The 17,500-nt window shown below is 45.2% G+C and overlaps 1 protein-coding gene across 3 annotated transcripts in view; it reads left to right on the top strand.

The window, feature by feature from the left end:
* atf6b (activating transcription factor 6 beta) overlaps positions 1-15,145 on the top strand; it is a 19,323-nt gene extending 4,178 nt beyond the window's left edge. Inside the window, exons 4-17 of one of the 3 annotated variants that reach the window (XM_082186071.1) lie at positions 15-74; positions 316-398; positions 1,585-1,678; positions 3,267-3,416; positions 4,917-5,077; positions 5,154-5,333; positions 6,665-6,747; positions 7,588-7,731; positions 7,863-7,955; positions 9,940-10,036; positions 10,529-10,596; positions 10,727-10,826; positions 10,907-10,991; positions 12,451-15,145. In XM_082186071.1, the coding sequence (XP_082042197.1) occupies positions 15-74; positions 316-398; positions 1,585-1,678; positions 3,267-3,416; positions 4,917-5,077; positions 5,154-5,333; positions 6,665-6,747; positions 7,588-7,731; positions 7,863-7,955; positions 9,940-10,036; positions 10,529-10,596; positions 10,727-10,826; positions 10,907-10,991; positions 12,451-12,698 (1,646 nt within the window). In that variant the 3' untranslated portion in view covers positions 12,699-15,145. Of the gene's footprint in view, positions 1-14; positions 75-315; positions 399-1,584; positions 1,679-2,956; positions 3,221-3,266; positions 3,417-4,916; positions 5,078-5,153; positions 5,334-6,664; positions 6,748-7,587; positions 7,732-7,862; positions 7,956-9,939; positions 10,037-10,525; positions 10,597-10,726; positions 10,827-10,906; positions 10,992-12,450 lie in introns of those variants that run through there. The other 2 variants (XM_082186070.1, XM_082186072.1) reach the window with 2 other exon arrangements.
* The last annotated feature ends 2,355 nt before the right edge of the window (positions 15,146-17,500 follow it).

The raw sequence follows: 17,500 nt of genomic DNA, 5'->3' as shown, positions 1-17,500 counted from the left end.
GTCTTTAATTGTAGGTGAAATGTCGATCATGAAGGATGAGATGAGAATCACACAGCCTCTGCCAGTGGACATGTGTAAGCCTCTGTGTGGACATGTTTATGAGTATTAATATTCTGCTTATAGCAGTGTTATATCGCATATTCCCAAACCTTATTTACAGCTCGAGTTAGTGCATTAAAATCAATATAGATATTCAAACAGTGTGAGATCGCCACAGTTTATGATTAAACTACAGCGTAACTGTCATGAACTCGTGTGTGTGTGTGTGTGTGTGTGTGTGTGTGTGTGTGTGTGTGTGTGTGTGTGTGTGTGTAGTTTTCCAGGTGAAGACCGAGCCTCCATCCCCGTCCTCGTCTCTGACCTCTGACAGCTCTATACCGTCTCTTCCTGAAGCTCAGGTACACACATCAGTGAGAACCGAGAGCCAGAGTTACACACACACACACACACACACACACACACACCTGACTGCACTGTCACATGTCATCACTGTTTACTCTTTCATTCTAACTGACCCGGTTACTCAGTTTTCTCTCTGTTCAGTTAAAGCAGTGACGCCCACACTCACTGAATATCTCACAATTCAATCTGATATCAAATAATTTGCATATTTTAAGTACGTCAATGTTTCTCAAGGGGAAAAAATAAACTTGTTAAAAATTACAATGAGGTCAATGTAACGTTTCGTGACATTATTGTTCTCCAGCTGTTTCACTGACGGTTGAAACACTGATTGAGGGATCACAGGAGACATGATTGAGTTCAGGAAGTTGTTCTGTATCTTCTGATGTTCATCATGTTTATTTGCTGCTGTAACTAGTAGTAAAGAGGAAGAGATGATCGGATCATCTGTCACACACACAAGCACACATTAATAGACCTTATTCAGAGCAGCGCCGTGATGGTGTGAAAGCGAGGCTTTGAGGGGAAGACTTTCAATGGCATCTACTGTTAAAATCCATGTAAAGTTCCTAGATCACTTATAATTTTCCACAGGAGTGTTTTGTCTAGTGAAGTTTCTTGTCATCAGAACAATCCGAAAACACATTAAAATACAGCAGCAAGCAGAAAAAGCCTTGAGTTCAGCAAACACAGCTAGAGCTTCAGAGCCACTGCAGCAATGAGTAATTAAACACACTTTTAGATTATTATAGTCAAAATGGCTGATAAATCACAAAATATAATCAATGTAATATCAACAGAAATCAATGTTTTTACCCCAGCGCTGGAACTGAGTGTGTGTTGTGTCTGTGGCCTGATGGGACTCAGTGTTTCATTGATACTACAATAACAATGCAAAGACTCTCTTGTAAGAGTGTGTTCTCCTCCTAATGCCCGATGTTACATGCTGACTGACACACACACACACACACTTTAAAATAATGCTTTTCTAATCGCACATGTATGAATAAATGTATAATAAAAGTATTTCAAGTAATATTCAATGGCACTGAATGTGTGTGTGTGTGTGTGTGTGTGTGTGTGTGTGTGTGTTTGCTGTCATGAGTGTGATCTCCTGCTCAGCTGAGCAAACGTCATCTCTACACACACTTCGCTCATGCAGTGTGTGATTGTGTTCCTCAGGTGATGAAGAGTGAGAATCCTCCCACTCCACCGTACATGTGTGGAGACGTGCTGTCGCCACCGCTAGCCAGTGTAGAGGTCACCGTAACCACAGGTGTGTTACACACACACTCACTCACTCACACACTCACTCACACACTCACTCACTCATGCGCACTCACACATTCACTCATGCGCACTCACTCACTTTCTCACTCACTCACGCGCACTCACTCACTCACTCATGCGCACTCACTCACTTTCTCACTCACTCACTCACTTACACACTCATGCGCACTCACTCACTCACTCACTCACTCACTCACTCACTCACTCACACACACACACACACACACACTCACTCACTCTCTCACTTTCTCAATCACTCACGCGCACTCACACACTCATGCGCACTCACTCACACATTCACTCATGCGCACTCACACACTCATGCGCACTCACTCACTTTCTCACTCACTCACGCGCACTCACTCACTCATGCGCACTCACTCACTTTCTCACTCACTCACTCACTTACACACTCATGCGCACTCACTCACTCACTCACTCACTCACACACACACACACACACACACACTCACTCACTCTCTCACTTTCTCAATCACTCATGCGCACTCACTCACACATTCACTCATGCACACTCACTCACACACTCACTCACGCGCGCGCACTCACTCACACATTCACTCATGCGCACTCACACTCACTCACACACTCACTCACTCACTCACACACTCATGCGCACTCACTCACACACTCACACATTCACTCATGCACACTCACTCACGCACACTCACTCACACACTCATACTCACACACTCACTCACACACTCACTCATGCGCACTCACTCACTCACACATTCACTCATGCGCACTAACACTCACACACACACACACTCACTCACACACTCACTCATGCGCACTCACTCTCTCACTCACTCATACTCACTCACACATTCACTCATGCTCACTCACTCACTCATACTCACTCACTCACACATTCACTCATGTACACTCACACTCACTCATACTCACTCACTCACTCACTCACTCATACTCACTCACTCACTCACTCACTCACTCATGCGCACTCACACACTCACTCATGTGCACTCACTCACTCACTCATACTCTCACACTCACTCATACTCACTCACTCACTCACTCATGCTCACTCACTCACTCATGCTCACTCACTCACTCATGCTCACTCACTCACTCATGCTCACTCACTCACTCCTGCTCACTCACTCACTCCTGCTCACTCACTCACTCCTGCTCACTCACTCACTCACGCGCACTCACTCACTCATGCTCACTCACGCGCACTCACTCTCTCATGCGCACTCACTCACTCACTCACTCACGCGCACACTTACTCACGTGCACTCACTCATGCACACTCACTCACACGCTCACTCACTCACTCACTCACTCACGCGCACTCTCACTCACGCGCACACTTACTCACGCGCACTCACTCACGCTCACTCACTCACTCATGCGCACTCACTCACTCACTCATGCGCACTCACTCACTCACTCACTCACTCACTCACTCACTCACACTCTCACACACACTTACGCACACTCGCACGCACACACACCACCAATGTAGAGGTCACCGTAACCACAGGTGTGTTACACACTCACTCACGCGCATGTGTTCCTGTGTTCCTCAGCCTCACTGAAGGCCTCCAGCATTCTCAGCAGCAAACCTCTGCTCCAGCCCAAACCCGTGTGTATGTCGAGCCCGAGCCCAGCCAAAGCCCTGATCCTGCAGAGCCTTCCCGTTCCCGTTCCCGTGTCTCCCGTCGACCAGAACACGCCTGGTGAGATCACACACCCACATCTCATGTTGAGAAATGGAACTCTTTATTGAACAATATCAACAACAACAACAACAAAAAATCATAGTGGAGCTCACACTCCACAGGAGGAAACACACACACACACACACACACACACACACACACACACACACACACACACACACACACACACACACACACACACACACACACACACACACACACACACACACACACACACACACTCACACACTGGAAGAGGAAACACACACACACACACACACACACACACACACACACACACACACACACACACACACTCCAGGAGGAAACACACACACTGGAGGAGGAAACACACACACACACACACACACACTCCAGGAGGAAACACACACACACACACACACACACACACTCACACACAAACACACACTCACACACAAACACACACACACACACACTCCAGGAGGAAACACACACACACACACACACACACACACACACACTCACACACACACTGGAGGAGGAAACACACACACGCACACACACACACACACACACACACACACACACACACACACACACACACACACACACACACACACTCCAGGAGGAAACACACACACACACACACACTCACACACACACTCCAGGAGGAAACACACACACACACACACTCCAGGAGGAAACACACACACACTCGAGGAGGAAAAAATCATGCTTTGGTAAATCTTAATTATGAGATAAAAAGTAAATATTTTGGCATAACTCGAAATTGACAAGTCATAATTATGAAATTAAACTATCAAAACTATGATTCAATTATAATTGATATTAAAAAGTCAAAATTATGACTTTATATGCCAATTGCTACTTTTTATGTTGTAATTGATTTACAAAAGCATGTTTCTTTTCTTATGTGGCAGAAATTTCCACAGATATTTATATGTTCAAAAAGTAAAATCAAACTTTTGATGCTTGTAATGTAAAGCACTGAGATATCTATAACAGTATCGCAGAGACTGATACTAAACTATATAAAAATCAGTCACTATATCTCCAATAATGTCTCCGTAAGATGATATTTCATGCTTAGTTTCATGATTGGAGTGATTGATCTTGCGTTGGGATGCTGGTGTTCGGGAACACACTCGTGTGTGAGACGCTTCTGGAGGGAGTTAAACCCAATCATTCTGATCACACACTTCGACTCTGGCGCTTCAGAAACACCAAACCGACATTAGAGACGCTGCGACGCCATTGGTCCGCTGGATACTCCAGTTATCCAATCACAGCCTCCGCTGATGCAAAGTCACATGAGTTTATTGAGGGATTTATTCAATAAATGTGTTTCCATCGTAGATTATGCTCGTCGTTATAACAAATTATCCGACTCGATTGAGCGCATACATTTTTTAATGAGAGTTCAGACTGTTACTCGATGATTATGAATTATTTACGTCACACTTGTGAAACTGTAAGTGAGTATTTGTCTTCAGTGTTGTTCTCTCTGTTCTGCAGTGGTTCTGTCTCAGTCCGTGTGTCTGGGTTCTGCTCCCGCTGTCGTGAAGATGGAGCCGCTTTCTCCCAGCATGCCTCACTGCAGGAGCCCGTTAGCCCCGCCCCCGAGCAAACCCATCATCCCCGCCCCCGGCCCCCCCTCCAGCTGCGGAGACATCGACGTGAGTGAGCAGTCTCTCCGTCTCAGGTGTGTGTGTCTGAGGCCGGTGTGCTGAAGCGTGTGTGTGTGTTCCTCAGATGAAGGTTCTGAAGCGGCAGCAGCGCATGATCAAGAACCGCGAGTCGGCCTGTCAGAGCCGGAAGAAGAAGAAGGAGTACCTGCAGAACCTGGAGGCCCAGCTGAGAGAAGCTCACCAGGAGAACCAGCGCCTGCGCAGAGAGAACCAGGAGCTGAGGCTGAGACTCGCCGGGAGAGAGGTCTCACACACACACACACACACACACACACACACTAACCCCTACACCTACCCATCACACACACACACACACACACTCTCTCACACACACACACACACACACTGTGCAGAGAGAACCAGGAGCTGAGGCTGAGACTCGCCGGGAGAGAGGTCTCTCTCACACACACACACACACGCACACACACACTAACCCCTACACCTACCCATCACACACACACACACACACACACACACACACACACACACACACACACACACACTGTGCAGAGAGAACCAGGAGCTGAGGCTGAGACTCGCCGGGAGAGAGGTCTCTCTCACACACACACACACGCACACACACTAACCCCTACACCTACCCATCACACACACACACACACACACACACACACTAACCCCTACACCTACCCATCACACACACACACACACACACACACACACACACACTCTCTCTCACACACACACACACACACACACACACACACACACACACACTGCGCAGAGAGAACCAGGAGCTGAGGCTGAGACTCGCCGGGAGAGAGGTCTCACACACACACACACACACACACACACACTAACCCCTACACCTACCCATCACACACACACACACACACACACACACACACACACACTCTCTCACACACACACACACACTCACACACACACACACACTCGCGCGCACGTACACTAACCTTACCCCTACACTTACCCATCACTCATACACTCTCACTCACACACACTTGCGCACACACACACACACACACACACTCGCACGCACACACACACACACAAACACACACACACACACACACACACACACACACACACACTCTCTCTCACACACTCGCGCGCACACTCACTCACACACACACACACACACACGCACTCACACACACACACTCGCGCGCACGTACACTAACCTTACCCCTACACTTACCCATCACTCATACACTCTCACTCACACACACTTGCGCACACACACGCACACACACACACACACACACACACACACACACACACACACACACACTCGCACGCACACTCACACACTTGCGCACACTCGCATGCACACACACAGTCACACACACCACACTCACTCACACACTTGCGCACACTCGCACACACACACACACACACACTCACTCGCACACACTCGCACACACACACACTCATACCCTCACACACACTTGCACGCACACACAGTCACACACTCTCTCACACACACACTCTCTCACACACACACACTGTCTCACACACACACATTCTCACACTGCAGAATAAACCCTTTCTCACTACTTCTTCATATGGTGTGTGTGTGTGTGTTGTGTGCATCAGGCCACTGAATCGGGCAGCAATAAGAGAGCGGTGTGTGTGATGGCTCTGTTCCTCTTCGTCACCTTCACCTTCGGCCCTGTCAGGTAACACACACACACACACACACACACACACACACACACACACACACACACTCCTGACGGCCAGGACTGGGATTGGGAACCGTTGTTGTTCAGTTCCATCATAATAACTGTGTCTTCAACCAGTGAGGATCCAGTTTGCCAACAAACGACTCTTTAATCTGTTCTCAGTAATGATCCGATGTAAAACACACAGAATAGTCTCGACTCTTGAGTTCTCCTGGCGAACCGCTTCCAACCGCTGTTAAACAAACCAAACCAGGCCATCCGGACCTTCAGGTCTGATCAGGGGTGTGTGATGACAAACTTCCCTGAACTGTGAGAATGAACTTTTCGTGTGTGTTCTGAAGATGAGTGACAGTCTCATGCGTTTGGAACGAGTCATTGATGACACAATTCTTATTTTTGGGGTGAACTGTCCCTTTAAGAGCGTTTATATGAACATGAGACGTGAATCGCTGCGTGTTCATGTGACAGTGTGTAGTTAAATATAATCAAACCAACATCCACTCACACACCTTCAACATTCCTCCATCATCACAGTTTATTCACTATAGTTTAGAAAATGGTGATAAAATATGAGCAGAACTCAGTCGATATTTGACTGGTTTTGTCCGTCCTTCTGTTAGACTTTCTCACATGAATTATGTTGAATATCTGTCAGCTGTTAAATTTAACTGGATGAAGAATATTTGGGTATAATATGTCACATTTTACTTTATTTAGCTCTCCTCATTTACATAAATGAACTACAGTGTCCTGATCACACTAGTGAAACAATCTAAAAAATTATATCTGTTGTCTGAATAATTTTTGGTGTGTGTGTGTGTGTGTGCGTCTCAGCCTGCGAGAGCGTTCACTGGAGGAAGAAGCCGTCCCTCTGACCGGTCGACACTTGCTGGAGTTCCAGAGTTCTCAGGAGTCGATCGGGAACACGGAGCGAGAGGAAGAGCTGGAGAAGGAGAGTGTGCTCTCGTACCCGTTCAGGTGAGACTCACACACACACACGCACAGACACACACACACGCACAGACACACACACACACACAGACACACACTGACTCACACACACTCCTGAGGTCATCGTGTCAGTGTGTGTGTGTGTGCTCTGTGTTCAGGAATGAGAGCGACGTGTTCAGTGTTCTGCAGGACATCGACCGGTACTTCTCCTCTCCAGACTGCAGACAGTTCAACCGCTCAGAGTCGCTCAGGTGAGTGTGTGTGTGGGGGTGTGTGTGGGTGTGTGTTTCCAAGTCGCTCAGATCAATGTGTGTGTGTGTGTGTGTGTGTGTGTAGAAGCATTGAGAGCTGTACAGTGGTTAAGCCCAGATAAAGAACATTCCTCAAACACAGAGGCGATCATCATGTCAGATTAACTTATTCATTACTTTTAACCCTTTAGAACCAGGGGCCGGTTTCACAAAGATAGACTTTGACTATGGCTCAGATATAGTAGATAGTCAGACTTCAGATAAACATCTAAATCAGACCGTTGCACAAAGCACTTATGACTCTGACTATCTTAAATAGGACTACACTGCAATGCATTCTGGGTAAAATAAGACACTTTTCAAAACAAAAAACATGGCGGATCGAGTAAGCGCATTCAGCCGCTCAGTGCAGTTTACCCCAGCGGAAGAGATGTGTGTGTTGGAGGAGTATAACAGTTACAAGGACATTTTACTTGGGAAATTTAGCGGAGAATGTAGTAACAAGAAGAAATGTTTAATTTGGAAAAAGATTGACAGTTAACAGCGTTAATCCGACCGTTGAGTGGAGCGTTAAAGATGTACAGAAAAGATACAAAAACATGGTACAAGATGCCCTGTACACCAGCCGTGACACAGAAGCTCTGCTGAGACCCACTGCGTCACCAACAGCATTCAGAAGAGTTCCTGTTGCATAAAATCTCATCGCAGTGCAAACCGGCGGCGCCACCCGGCGTCTCTCCGCGGCGCCAGCTACGGCTCAGGACCCTGTTCAAAACCCTGCCGCGCCATTTACATCTTTGTCTCATATTTGTCTCAAATCGTCGTTAATGTACATACTGACTTCACCCTGTCCTGCAATATACATTTAGTTTTACACTCATTAACATAAATCAGCTGCGTGGATGAAAACTGATAATGTTATCGGGTTTTCAGGAGATATTCTCAAATCATTCAGTTAACGGACGCTCTGAGGTAAAGTGTTCAGACTGCAGACTATAAGCAACGATTCTATTTAATTGTACAGTACAATCATAACATAGTACAGACATTATCTTATATTCCATAATGTCCTTAAACATAACAATATTGCTAGCCATAAACTGAGAAAATGCATATCCGGTGTGCGATACCTCGAGTTGTTCTAGACGCGGCGCGGCACCTCTCGACCGGTGTGCGACCGCCTTTAGATCTGAGTTAGCCTGGGGGTAAGTTAGCCTGGGGGGAAGGGGTCTGGGGGTAAGTTAGCCTGGGGGAAGGGGTCTAATTTTTTTGGTCTAAATTAAGTCAGTCTTTATTTTTGTGAAACAGTCTATCTTGCATTAGACTAGACTATGAGCACATTTTAGACTTGTCTAACACTATAGACCGCTCTAAAATGGCTTTTTGAAAGCGGCCCCTGAAGCTAAAATAGGTGTTTTTCACATATTTAGATTTTTTGACTGTGCAATTCTAAAACGATGTGCTATCTTCATGTGCACGGTGTCATCTTTTTCAGAAAAAGATTAGCTTTCAACACATTACAGTTATTGACCATTACTGTGTGCGGTGAGTCTGTAAATAGAATTTAAATAGACAAAAAAAAAAGAAATGAGAATAAATGTACAGATTTTTATTTAGAAAAAAAACAGAAAAAATCATGAACGAAAGAAATGAACACTTTAAAGTTGAAAAATGACCTATAATACATCTATACAAGTGTTTTTTGTGACAGTGGGTTGCACAGTTTTCATTTAGGACACTTTTACTAACTACATTAAACATGAATTAAAAGCAATTGTAAATAAACTAGCAGTGAAAGGTCAGGACACACTCTCTAAATCTGTTTCTCGTGTTCAACTTTACACATGTCTTATCCTCCAGTAGTGATCCTGAGTGCGTTCTGGTCATGTGATCCTCATGTGTGTGTGTGTGTGTGTGTGTGTGTGTGTGTGTGTGTGTGTGTGTGTGTGTGTGTGTGTGTGCTGTACTCCGGTGTTGTCCTCAGGCTGGCGGATGAGTTGCGCGGATGGGTGAACCGACACCAGAACAACAGGAAGTCTGACGGAAAGACCAAAGCAGTGAAGAAGACTAAAATAGCTCAGGTATGAAACCACACACTCATACACACTCAAACACACACCCCTCGCATCGCCTCTGATGCCACGCTCAGTGAGAACAGCTTGAGTTGAAGGAGATTTACACTCACACACCTTCAACATTTCTCACATCATCAGTTTATTTGCTATAGTTTAGAAAATGGTGATAAAATATGAGCAGAACTCAGTTGATATTTGACTGGTTTTGTCCGTCCTTCTGTTAGACTGTCTCACACATGAATTATGTTGAATATCTGTCAGCTGTTAAATTTAACTACACAATTAGATAATACCAGTTTAGCTCAACCAATCACCAAGCAATGCTTCATTGTGTTCAGTCTGTGTGTAAAAAGAGCATTAGCAATTAAAGAAGAAACACTTCAGCAAAACATGATCAGCTCAAAGTGTCCCAATCATTCTTGATCCCAAATGATTATAAGTGTGTGTGTGTGTGTGTGTGTGTGTGTGTGTGTGTGTGTTGTTTCCCTTCATCAGCAGAAAGCTCAGCACAGAAAGACAAACTTCTCCAGGTATCTTCCAATCCAGGCTCATCGGTCCATCGAAAGGTAACTTTATTTCCCAGCAGCCTCTGAGTAAAGCATGTATTGATGTCATGTGACCTGATGATGGTCATGTGACCTGATGATGGTCATGTGACCTGATGATGGTCATGTGACCTGATGATGTGTGTGTCAGTCAACTGCAGGTTCTGCCGGGGCCGGAGATCAGTTACAGCGACTTCATGGACGCCATCGACCGGCGCGAGGACACCTTCTACGTCGTGTCCTTCAGACGGGTGAGACTGCACACACACACACACACACTCTCTCACTCACACACACGCATACACGCTCACGTCATCCTTGGCTTTTGCAGGATCATCTGCTGTTACCCGCCATCAGCCACAATAAAACATCTCGACCCAAGATGTCTCTGGTCATGCCTGCCATGGCCATCAACGGTGAGTTCAGATCATAACTCTTCATTAGGGCTGGGACAGTATCAGTGCATCGGGAAATGATTCTGGATCGATTCCAATTTGTCCGAATGTATCGCGATTCTCTCTCGAATCAATTCTGAGTTTAGTTTTTGACAGAAGATGGCGCTGATTTCTCTAGAAACAGCCGTAATCTGCTCGTAATCTTCCAATGCCTTACACACACACACACACACACACACACACACCCGAAGGGGGTTTATTCTGAGATAACACACACACACACACACCTGAAGGGGTTTATTCTGAGATAACACACACACACTCACACACACCTGAAGGGGTTTATTCTGAGATAACACACACACACACACACACACACCTGAGGGGGGTTTATTCTGAGAAAACACACACACACACACCTGAAGGAGGTTTATTCTGAGATAACACACACACACACCTGAAGGGGGTTTATTCTGAGATAACACACACACACACACACACCTGAAGGGTTTTTTTTTCTGAGATAACACACACACACACACACACACACACACACACACACCTGAAGGGGGTTTATTCTGAGATAACACACACACACACACACCTGAAGAGGTTTATTCTGAGATAACACACACACACACCTGAAGGGGTTTATTCTGAGATAACACAGACACACACACACCTGAAGGGGTTTATTCTGAGATAACAACCAGCTGTACATTATCCGCTTATTACACACCTGCTTGCCACATCAGTAAATAATTAGACATGAAATATTGATCTGAGTTGAAATATGTTATTCGCTCTTTAAACGTAAAGCTTCCGCGCAGAGAGCAGTTTCAGCGGCGAGATCAAACTAGACGGACATTTAAGAGATTCATAACACTTAATACACAGCATTTCACCTCATAAATAATTATGGAGATCAGAGATATTGATTTCAGATTATGCTTTTAAAATCTTACCTGTTTGTATCTTATAATCCGACAGTGAACAAAACAATAGTCACAAAATGGCCGCCGCTGCATTTGTATGAAACGAGAGAGAGCGAGTCCACGATACTGGATGGCATAATTAAATAACTCTACACAAAACATTGAATCGACTGAGTTTTAATATTTTATTAGCTCATCAAAAGCAAAACTTCCACGAAGAAAACCCGTTCCTAGCGAGTGTGTAGCGAGTGTGTAGCGAGTGTGTAGCGAGTGCGTAGCGAGTGCGTAGCGAGTGTACAGCGAGTGTGTAGCGAGTGCGTAGCGAGTGTATAGCGCTGCTGACTTCAGTGACCCGGATGAGCCTGTGTTTGTTCTCAGAGGTTGTTATCTGGGAATAATATCTCCCTGGATGGAGCGATTGACCAATCCGAATCAAGTATTCCACAGAGCCGTGTTATAAGACAAAATATACCGTTTAATTTATTCTCTCTCTCTCTCTCTCTCTGTGTTGTTGTTGTTGTTGTTGTTGTTGTTGTTGTCTGCAGATTCGGTGTATAACTCGTCCCAGGCCGGTTATGAGATGATGATGCAGGTGGACTGTGAGGTGATGGACACCAGGATCATCCCAATCAAGTCCTCTGTAGTCCCGCCCTCTCTCAGAGACCCGCCCCCGGCCCCGCCCCCTCACCACCATCACCACGGCAACCACACGTCTCTCCGCAGCCGCACCCAGCAACCACACGGCAGGCGGAGGGGATCAGGATCGGGATACTTGATCAGCGGATCCGTGTGAGACTCGTCGTTCCTACATCAGACTCGACGTTCCCGCATCAGACTCGACGTTCCCACAATAGACTTGACGTTCCCGCATCAGATTTGTCGTTCCCACATCAGACTCGACGTTCCCGCATCAGACTCGACGTTCCCACAATAGACTTGACGTTCACGCATCAGATTTGTCGTTCCCACATCAGACTCGACGTTCCTACATCAGACTCGACGTTCCCGCATCAGACTCGACGTTCCCAAAATAGACTTGATGTTCCCGCATCAGATTTGTCGTTCCCACATCAGACTCGACGTTCCCACTCGACGTTCCCTCATCAGACTCGACGTTCCCGCATCAGACTCGTCGTTCCCGCATCAGACTCGTCGTTCCCGCATCAGACTCGCCGTTCCCACATCAGACTCGCCGTTCCCACATCAGACTCAATGTTCCTGCATCAGACTCGACGTTCCCACATCAGATGTTCCCACTTCAGATTTGACGTTCCCACTTCAGACTCGACGTTCACACATTAGACTCGACGTTTCCCCATCAGACTTGACGTTCCCGCATCGGATTCAACGTTCCCTCATCAGACTCAACGTTCCCGCATCAGACTCAACGTTCCTGCATCAGACTCGACGTTCCTGCATCAGACTCGACGTTCCCGCATCAGACTCGTCGTTCCCTCATCAAACTCGACGTTCCCACATCAGACTTGATGTTCCCACATCAGACGTTCCCACATCAGACTTAATGTTCCCGCATCAGACTCGTCGATCCCACATCAGACGTTCCCACATCAGACTCAATGTTCCCGCATCAGACTCGACGTTCCCACATCAGACTCAATGTTACCGCATCAGACTCGTCATTCCCTCATCAGACTCGACGTTCCCGCATCAGACTCGTCGTTCCCACATCAGACTCAATGTTACCGCATCAGACTCATCATTCCCACATCAGACTTGACGTTCCCGCATCAGACTCGTCATTCCCTCATCAGACTCGACGTTCCCACATCAGACTCGTCGTTCCCACATCAGACTCGTCATTCCCTCATCAGACTCGACGTTCCCACATCAGACTCGTCGTTCCCACATCAGACTCGACGTTCCCACATCAGACTCGTCGTTCCCACATCAGACTCGACGTTCCCACATCAGACTCGTCATTCCCACATCAGACTCGTCGTTCCCACATCAGACTCAGACTCGTCGTTCCCACATCAGACTCGTCGTGCCCACATCAGACTCGACGTTCCCGCATCAGACTCGTCGTTCCCTCATCAGATTCGTCGTTCCCACATCAGACTCAACGTTCCCGCATCAGACTCGTCGTTCCCACATCAGACTCGTCGTTCCCACATCAGACTCAACGCTCCCGCATCAGACTCGTCGTTCCCTCATCAGATTCGACGTTCCCACATCCGATGTTCCCGCATCAGACTCAATGTTCCCGCATCAGACTCGTCGTTCCCGCTTTACTTCTCCCTCCTGTTTTAGTTCCTGTATGCAGTGCATCACCTGCTGTCTTTTTATACGTATGTTTTTTTGTTTTCTTTTTACAGATTTTTATTGAGATTATTTAAATAATGTGCTTCTACTAGAGATGTGTGATATAAATATTTGAGTATGAGAAATAATCCGTCGCAGTCACGTGTTTCTACATGTGTGTTCTCTCTCACGGGGACTTTTTCAGGACGTTTGCTGAATATTCGGTCCGTTCTCGTTGTTGCTGACTCTGAACCTGATGACAAAGCTTGTAGTATTCGATGTCAATAATATCAGATTTTAGGATAACACAGAATCTTCTGCCTTTAATGTTTTCTTTTGCAGATGTGCTTCTGCTTTTGCTACAAACCACTATCATGATCCAGCAATACCTGTAATATTCAGCCTGTGCTGCTGCTGAAATCATGACTCATTTCACACAAGTTATTGTTGTAAAGACTTGATAAAATCCAACATGGATCTGTTTACCAGTCAATATGATTTATTAGTGAATGAGTTTGATTGACAGGTGCAGGGAGAGTTAGTTTTCCAATCCACCAGCAGTCCAACGGTTAAACTCTCTCTGTAAAGGGAACAGGACGTGAGGCGCGACGTACAGTTTCTTTCTGTGAATTTGTTTATCTTCTGATCGAAGGTATTTTCTTGTTTTCCGTCTGATCTTCATGGCTTCTTTTCATGTGTATCTCACTTCATCTTATGATGATGATTTATGTGTCAGAAACTTTCCCATCATGCACTGCTCTAGCATGCTTCTGTTATCTGTGAAGGAGTGATGATTTATGTAAATTTAAACCTGCTTTTTTACTTTTTTATTTAAATGAGCTTTCACAAGGAAAACGCTGTACATTTTCTCTCCGGTCTGTGTGAGAGTTTCTTTCCTGAGTTTCTCTCCGGTCTGTATGAGAGTTTTGAACTACTGTCTTCATTTGTAGAGGAGAAAATAAATTTGATAAATACTAAGTTATGGTGTTGTGAGAGAGTATGAGAATATTTCATATATAATCATAAATGATCTGACTCGATAGTTTCATGTGTCTTTAGCTTTTATTTCTATATTAGTTTTCTTTTTTAGTAATTTCGTTGTGCTTTTGTCATTTTTTTATTCGTTTTTTAAATTTTTATAAATAGCACTTTATTTTTATTTCAGTTTTAGTTTGTTCTTATTTATTTGCAGGTAATAATTTTACTGATTCAAATTAAACTTATTTCAGTTTATTGCCAAGGCCACATTTCTAATTTTCGTTTAGTTTTAAAGGTACACTTCCGTAAATACGTGTGTGTGTGTGTGTGTGTGTGTGTGTGTGTGTGTGTGTGTGTGTGTGTGTGTGTGTGTGTGTGTAAAAGATATGGAGTCTCTAAATCTCCACCTCCGGAGAATCACCTGTTCATTCTCTTAGAATCCTCAAGCAAACACTGAACAGAGTCTTCTGGAGAAAAGAGATCGAGGCCGAGCTCGTAATAAAACAGGAATCAGCATCAGTTCTGCTTTTGTTACTCAGGAGAGTGAGTGTTTTACTGAAGAGATGAACTCATATGTCTCTCTAACAGAGTTCACTGTAAATCAGTCATTGTGAAGATCATGTCATTAGTCTGGGCTTTCCTCCCCTCAGTTCTGGCGGATCCTGTGTGGATGTTCGTCTCAGAGGTTTTCCCATGGGTTTTCCCATTTTATTTTGACCCCTTTTATGCAGACTTGGTAGTGACAAAAACAAAAAAAATGCCCATCCTATGACCAAGAAATATGAAAATGAAAACCGTAAATGTACCGTAATCTTTCCAAAATCTCACCTTAGGAACATTGTTCAGTCAAAGATCTCAGGAGTTTCTCTCTTCACTCCCAGAGAGTGTCAGATTTCTCAATTTTCTGCTTAATTTGGTGATTTTTGTTGCAAATGCAATCAGTAGAAATATGAGATCTCCTGCAGCAAGAGGGCGCCAGAGATCCGCTTTCTTGTAGAAACTTACCAACTAACCACATTTTACATATTTCATACAGAAGCGAGCAATCATAATCATTACATATTAAGTTTTATAAGATATTAGATATGTTTAATACTAGTGATAAAAGTGAATATACTAATGATGATTACAATATACACTCACCTAAAGGATTATTAGGAACACCTGTTCAATTTCTCATTAATGCAATTATCTAATCAACCAATCACATGGCAGTTGCTTCAATGCATTTAGGGGTGTGGTCCTGGTCAAGACAATCTCCTGAACTCCAAACTGAATGTCAGAATGGGAAAAAAAAGGTGATTTAAACAAATTTTGAGCGTGGCATGGTTGTTGGTGCCAGACGGGCCGGTCTGAGTATTTCACAATCTGCTCAGTTACTGGGATTTTCACGCACAACCATTTCTAGGGTTTACAAAGAATGGTGTGAAAAGGGAAAAACATCCAGTATGTGGCAGTCCTGTGGGCGAAAATGCCTTGTTGATGCTAGAGGTCAGAGGAGAATGGGCCGACTGATTCAAGCTGATAGAAGAGCAACTTTGACTGAAATAACCACTCGTTACAACCGAGGTATGCAGCAAAGCATTTGTGAAGCCACAACACGCACAACCTTGAGGCGGATGGGCTACAACAGCAGAAGACCCCACCGGGTACCACTCATCTCCACTACAAATAGGAAAAAGAGGATACAATTTGCACGATCTCACCAAAATTGGACAGTTGAAGACTGGAAAAATGTTGCCTGGTCTGATGAGTCTCGATTTCTGTTGAGACATTCAGATGGTAGAGTCAGAATTTGGCGTAAACAGAATGAGAACATGGATCCATCATGCCTTGTTACCACTGTGCAGGCTGGTGGTGGTAGTGTAATGGTGTGGGGGATGTTTTCTTGGCACACTTTAGGCCCCTTAGTGCCAATTGGGCATCGTTTAAATGCCACGGCCTACCTGAGCATTGTTTCTGACCATGTCCATCCCTTTATGACCACCATGTACCCATCCTCTGATGGCTACTTCCAGCAGGACAATGCACCATGTCACAAAGCTCGAATCATTTCAAATTGGTTTCTTGAACATGACAATGAGTTCACTGTACTAAAATGGCCCCCACAGTCACCAGATCTCAACCCAATAGAGCATCTTTGGGATGTGGTGGAACGGGAGCTTCGTGCCCTGGATGTGCATCCCACAAATCTCCATCAACTGCAAGATGCTATCCTATCAATATGGGCCAACATTTCTAAAGAATGCTTTCAGCACCTTGTTGAATTAATGCCACGTAGAATCAAGGCAGTTCTGAAGGCGAAAGGGGGTCAAACACAGTATTAGTATGGTGTTCCTAATAATCCTTTAGGTG

Source organism: Leuciscus leuciscus (genome assembly GCF_965113295.1).
Source record: "Leuciscus leuciscus genome assembly, chromosome: 12".
NCBI lineage: Eukaryota > Metazoa > Chordata > Actinopteri > Cypriniformes > Leuciscidae > Leuciscus > Leuciscus leuciscus.
Note: the sequence above shows the minus strand (reverse complement) of the source record. Positions and strands in the feature narration are given on the sequence as shown.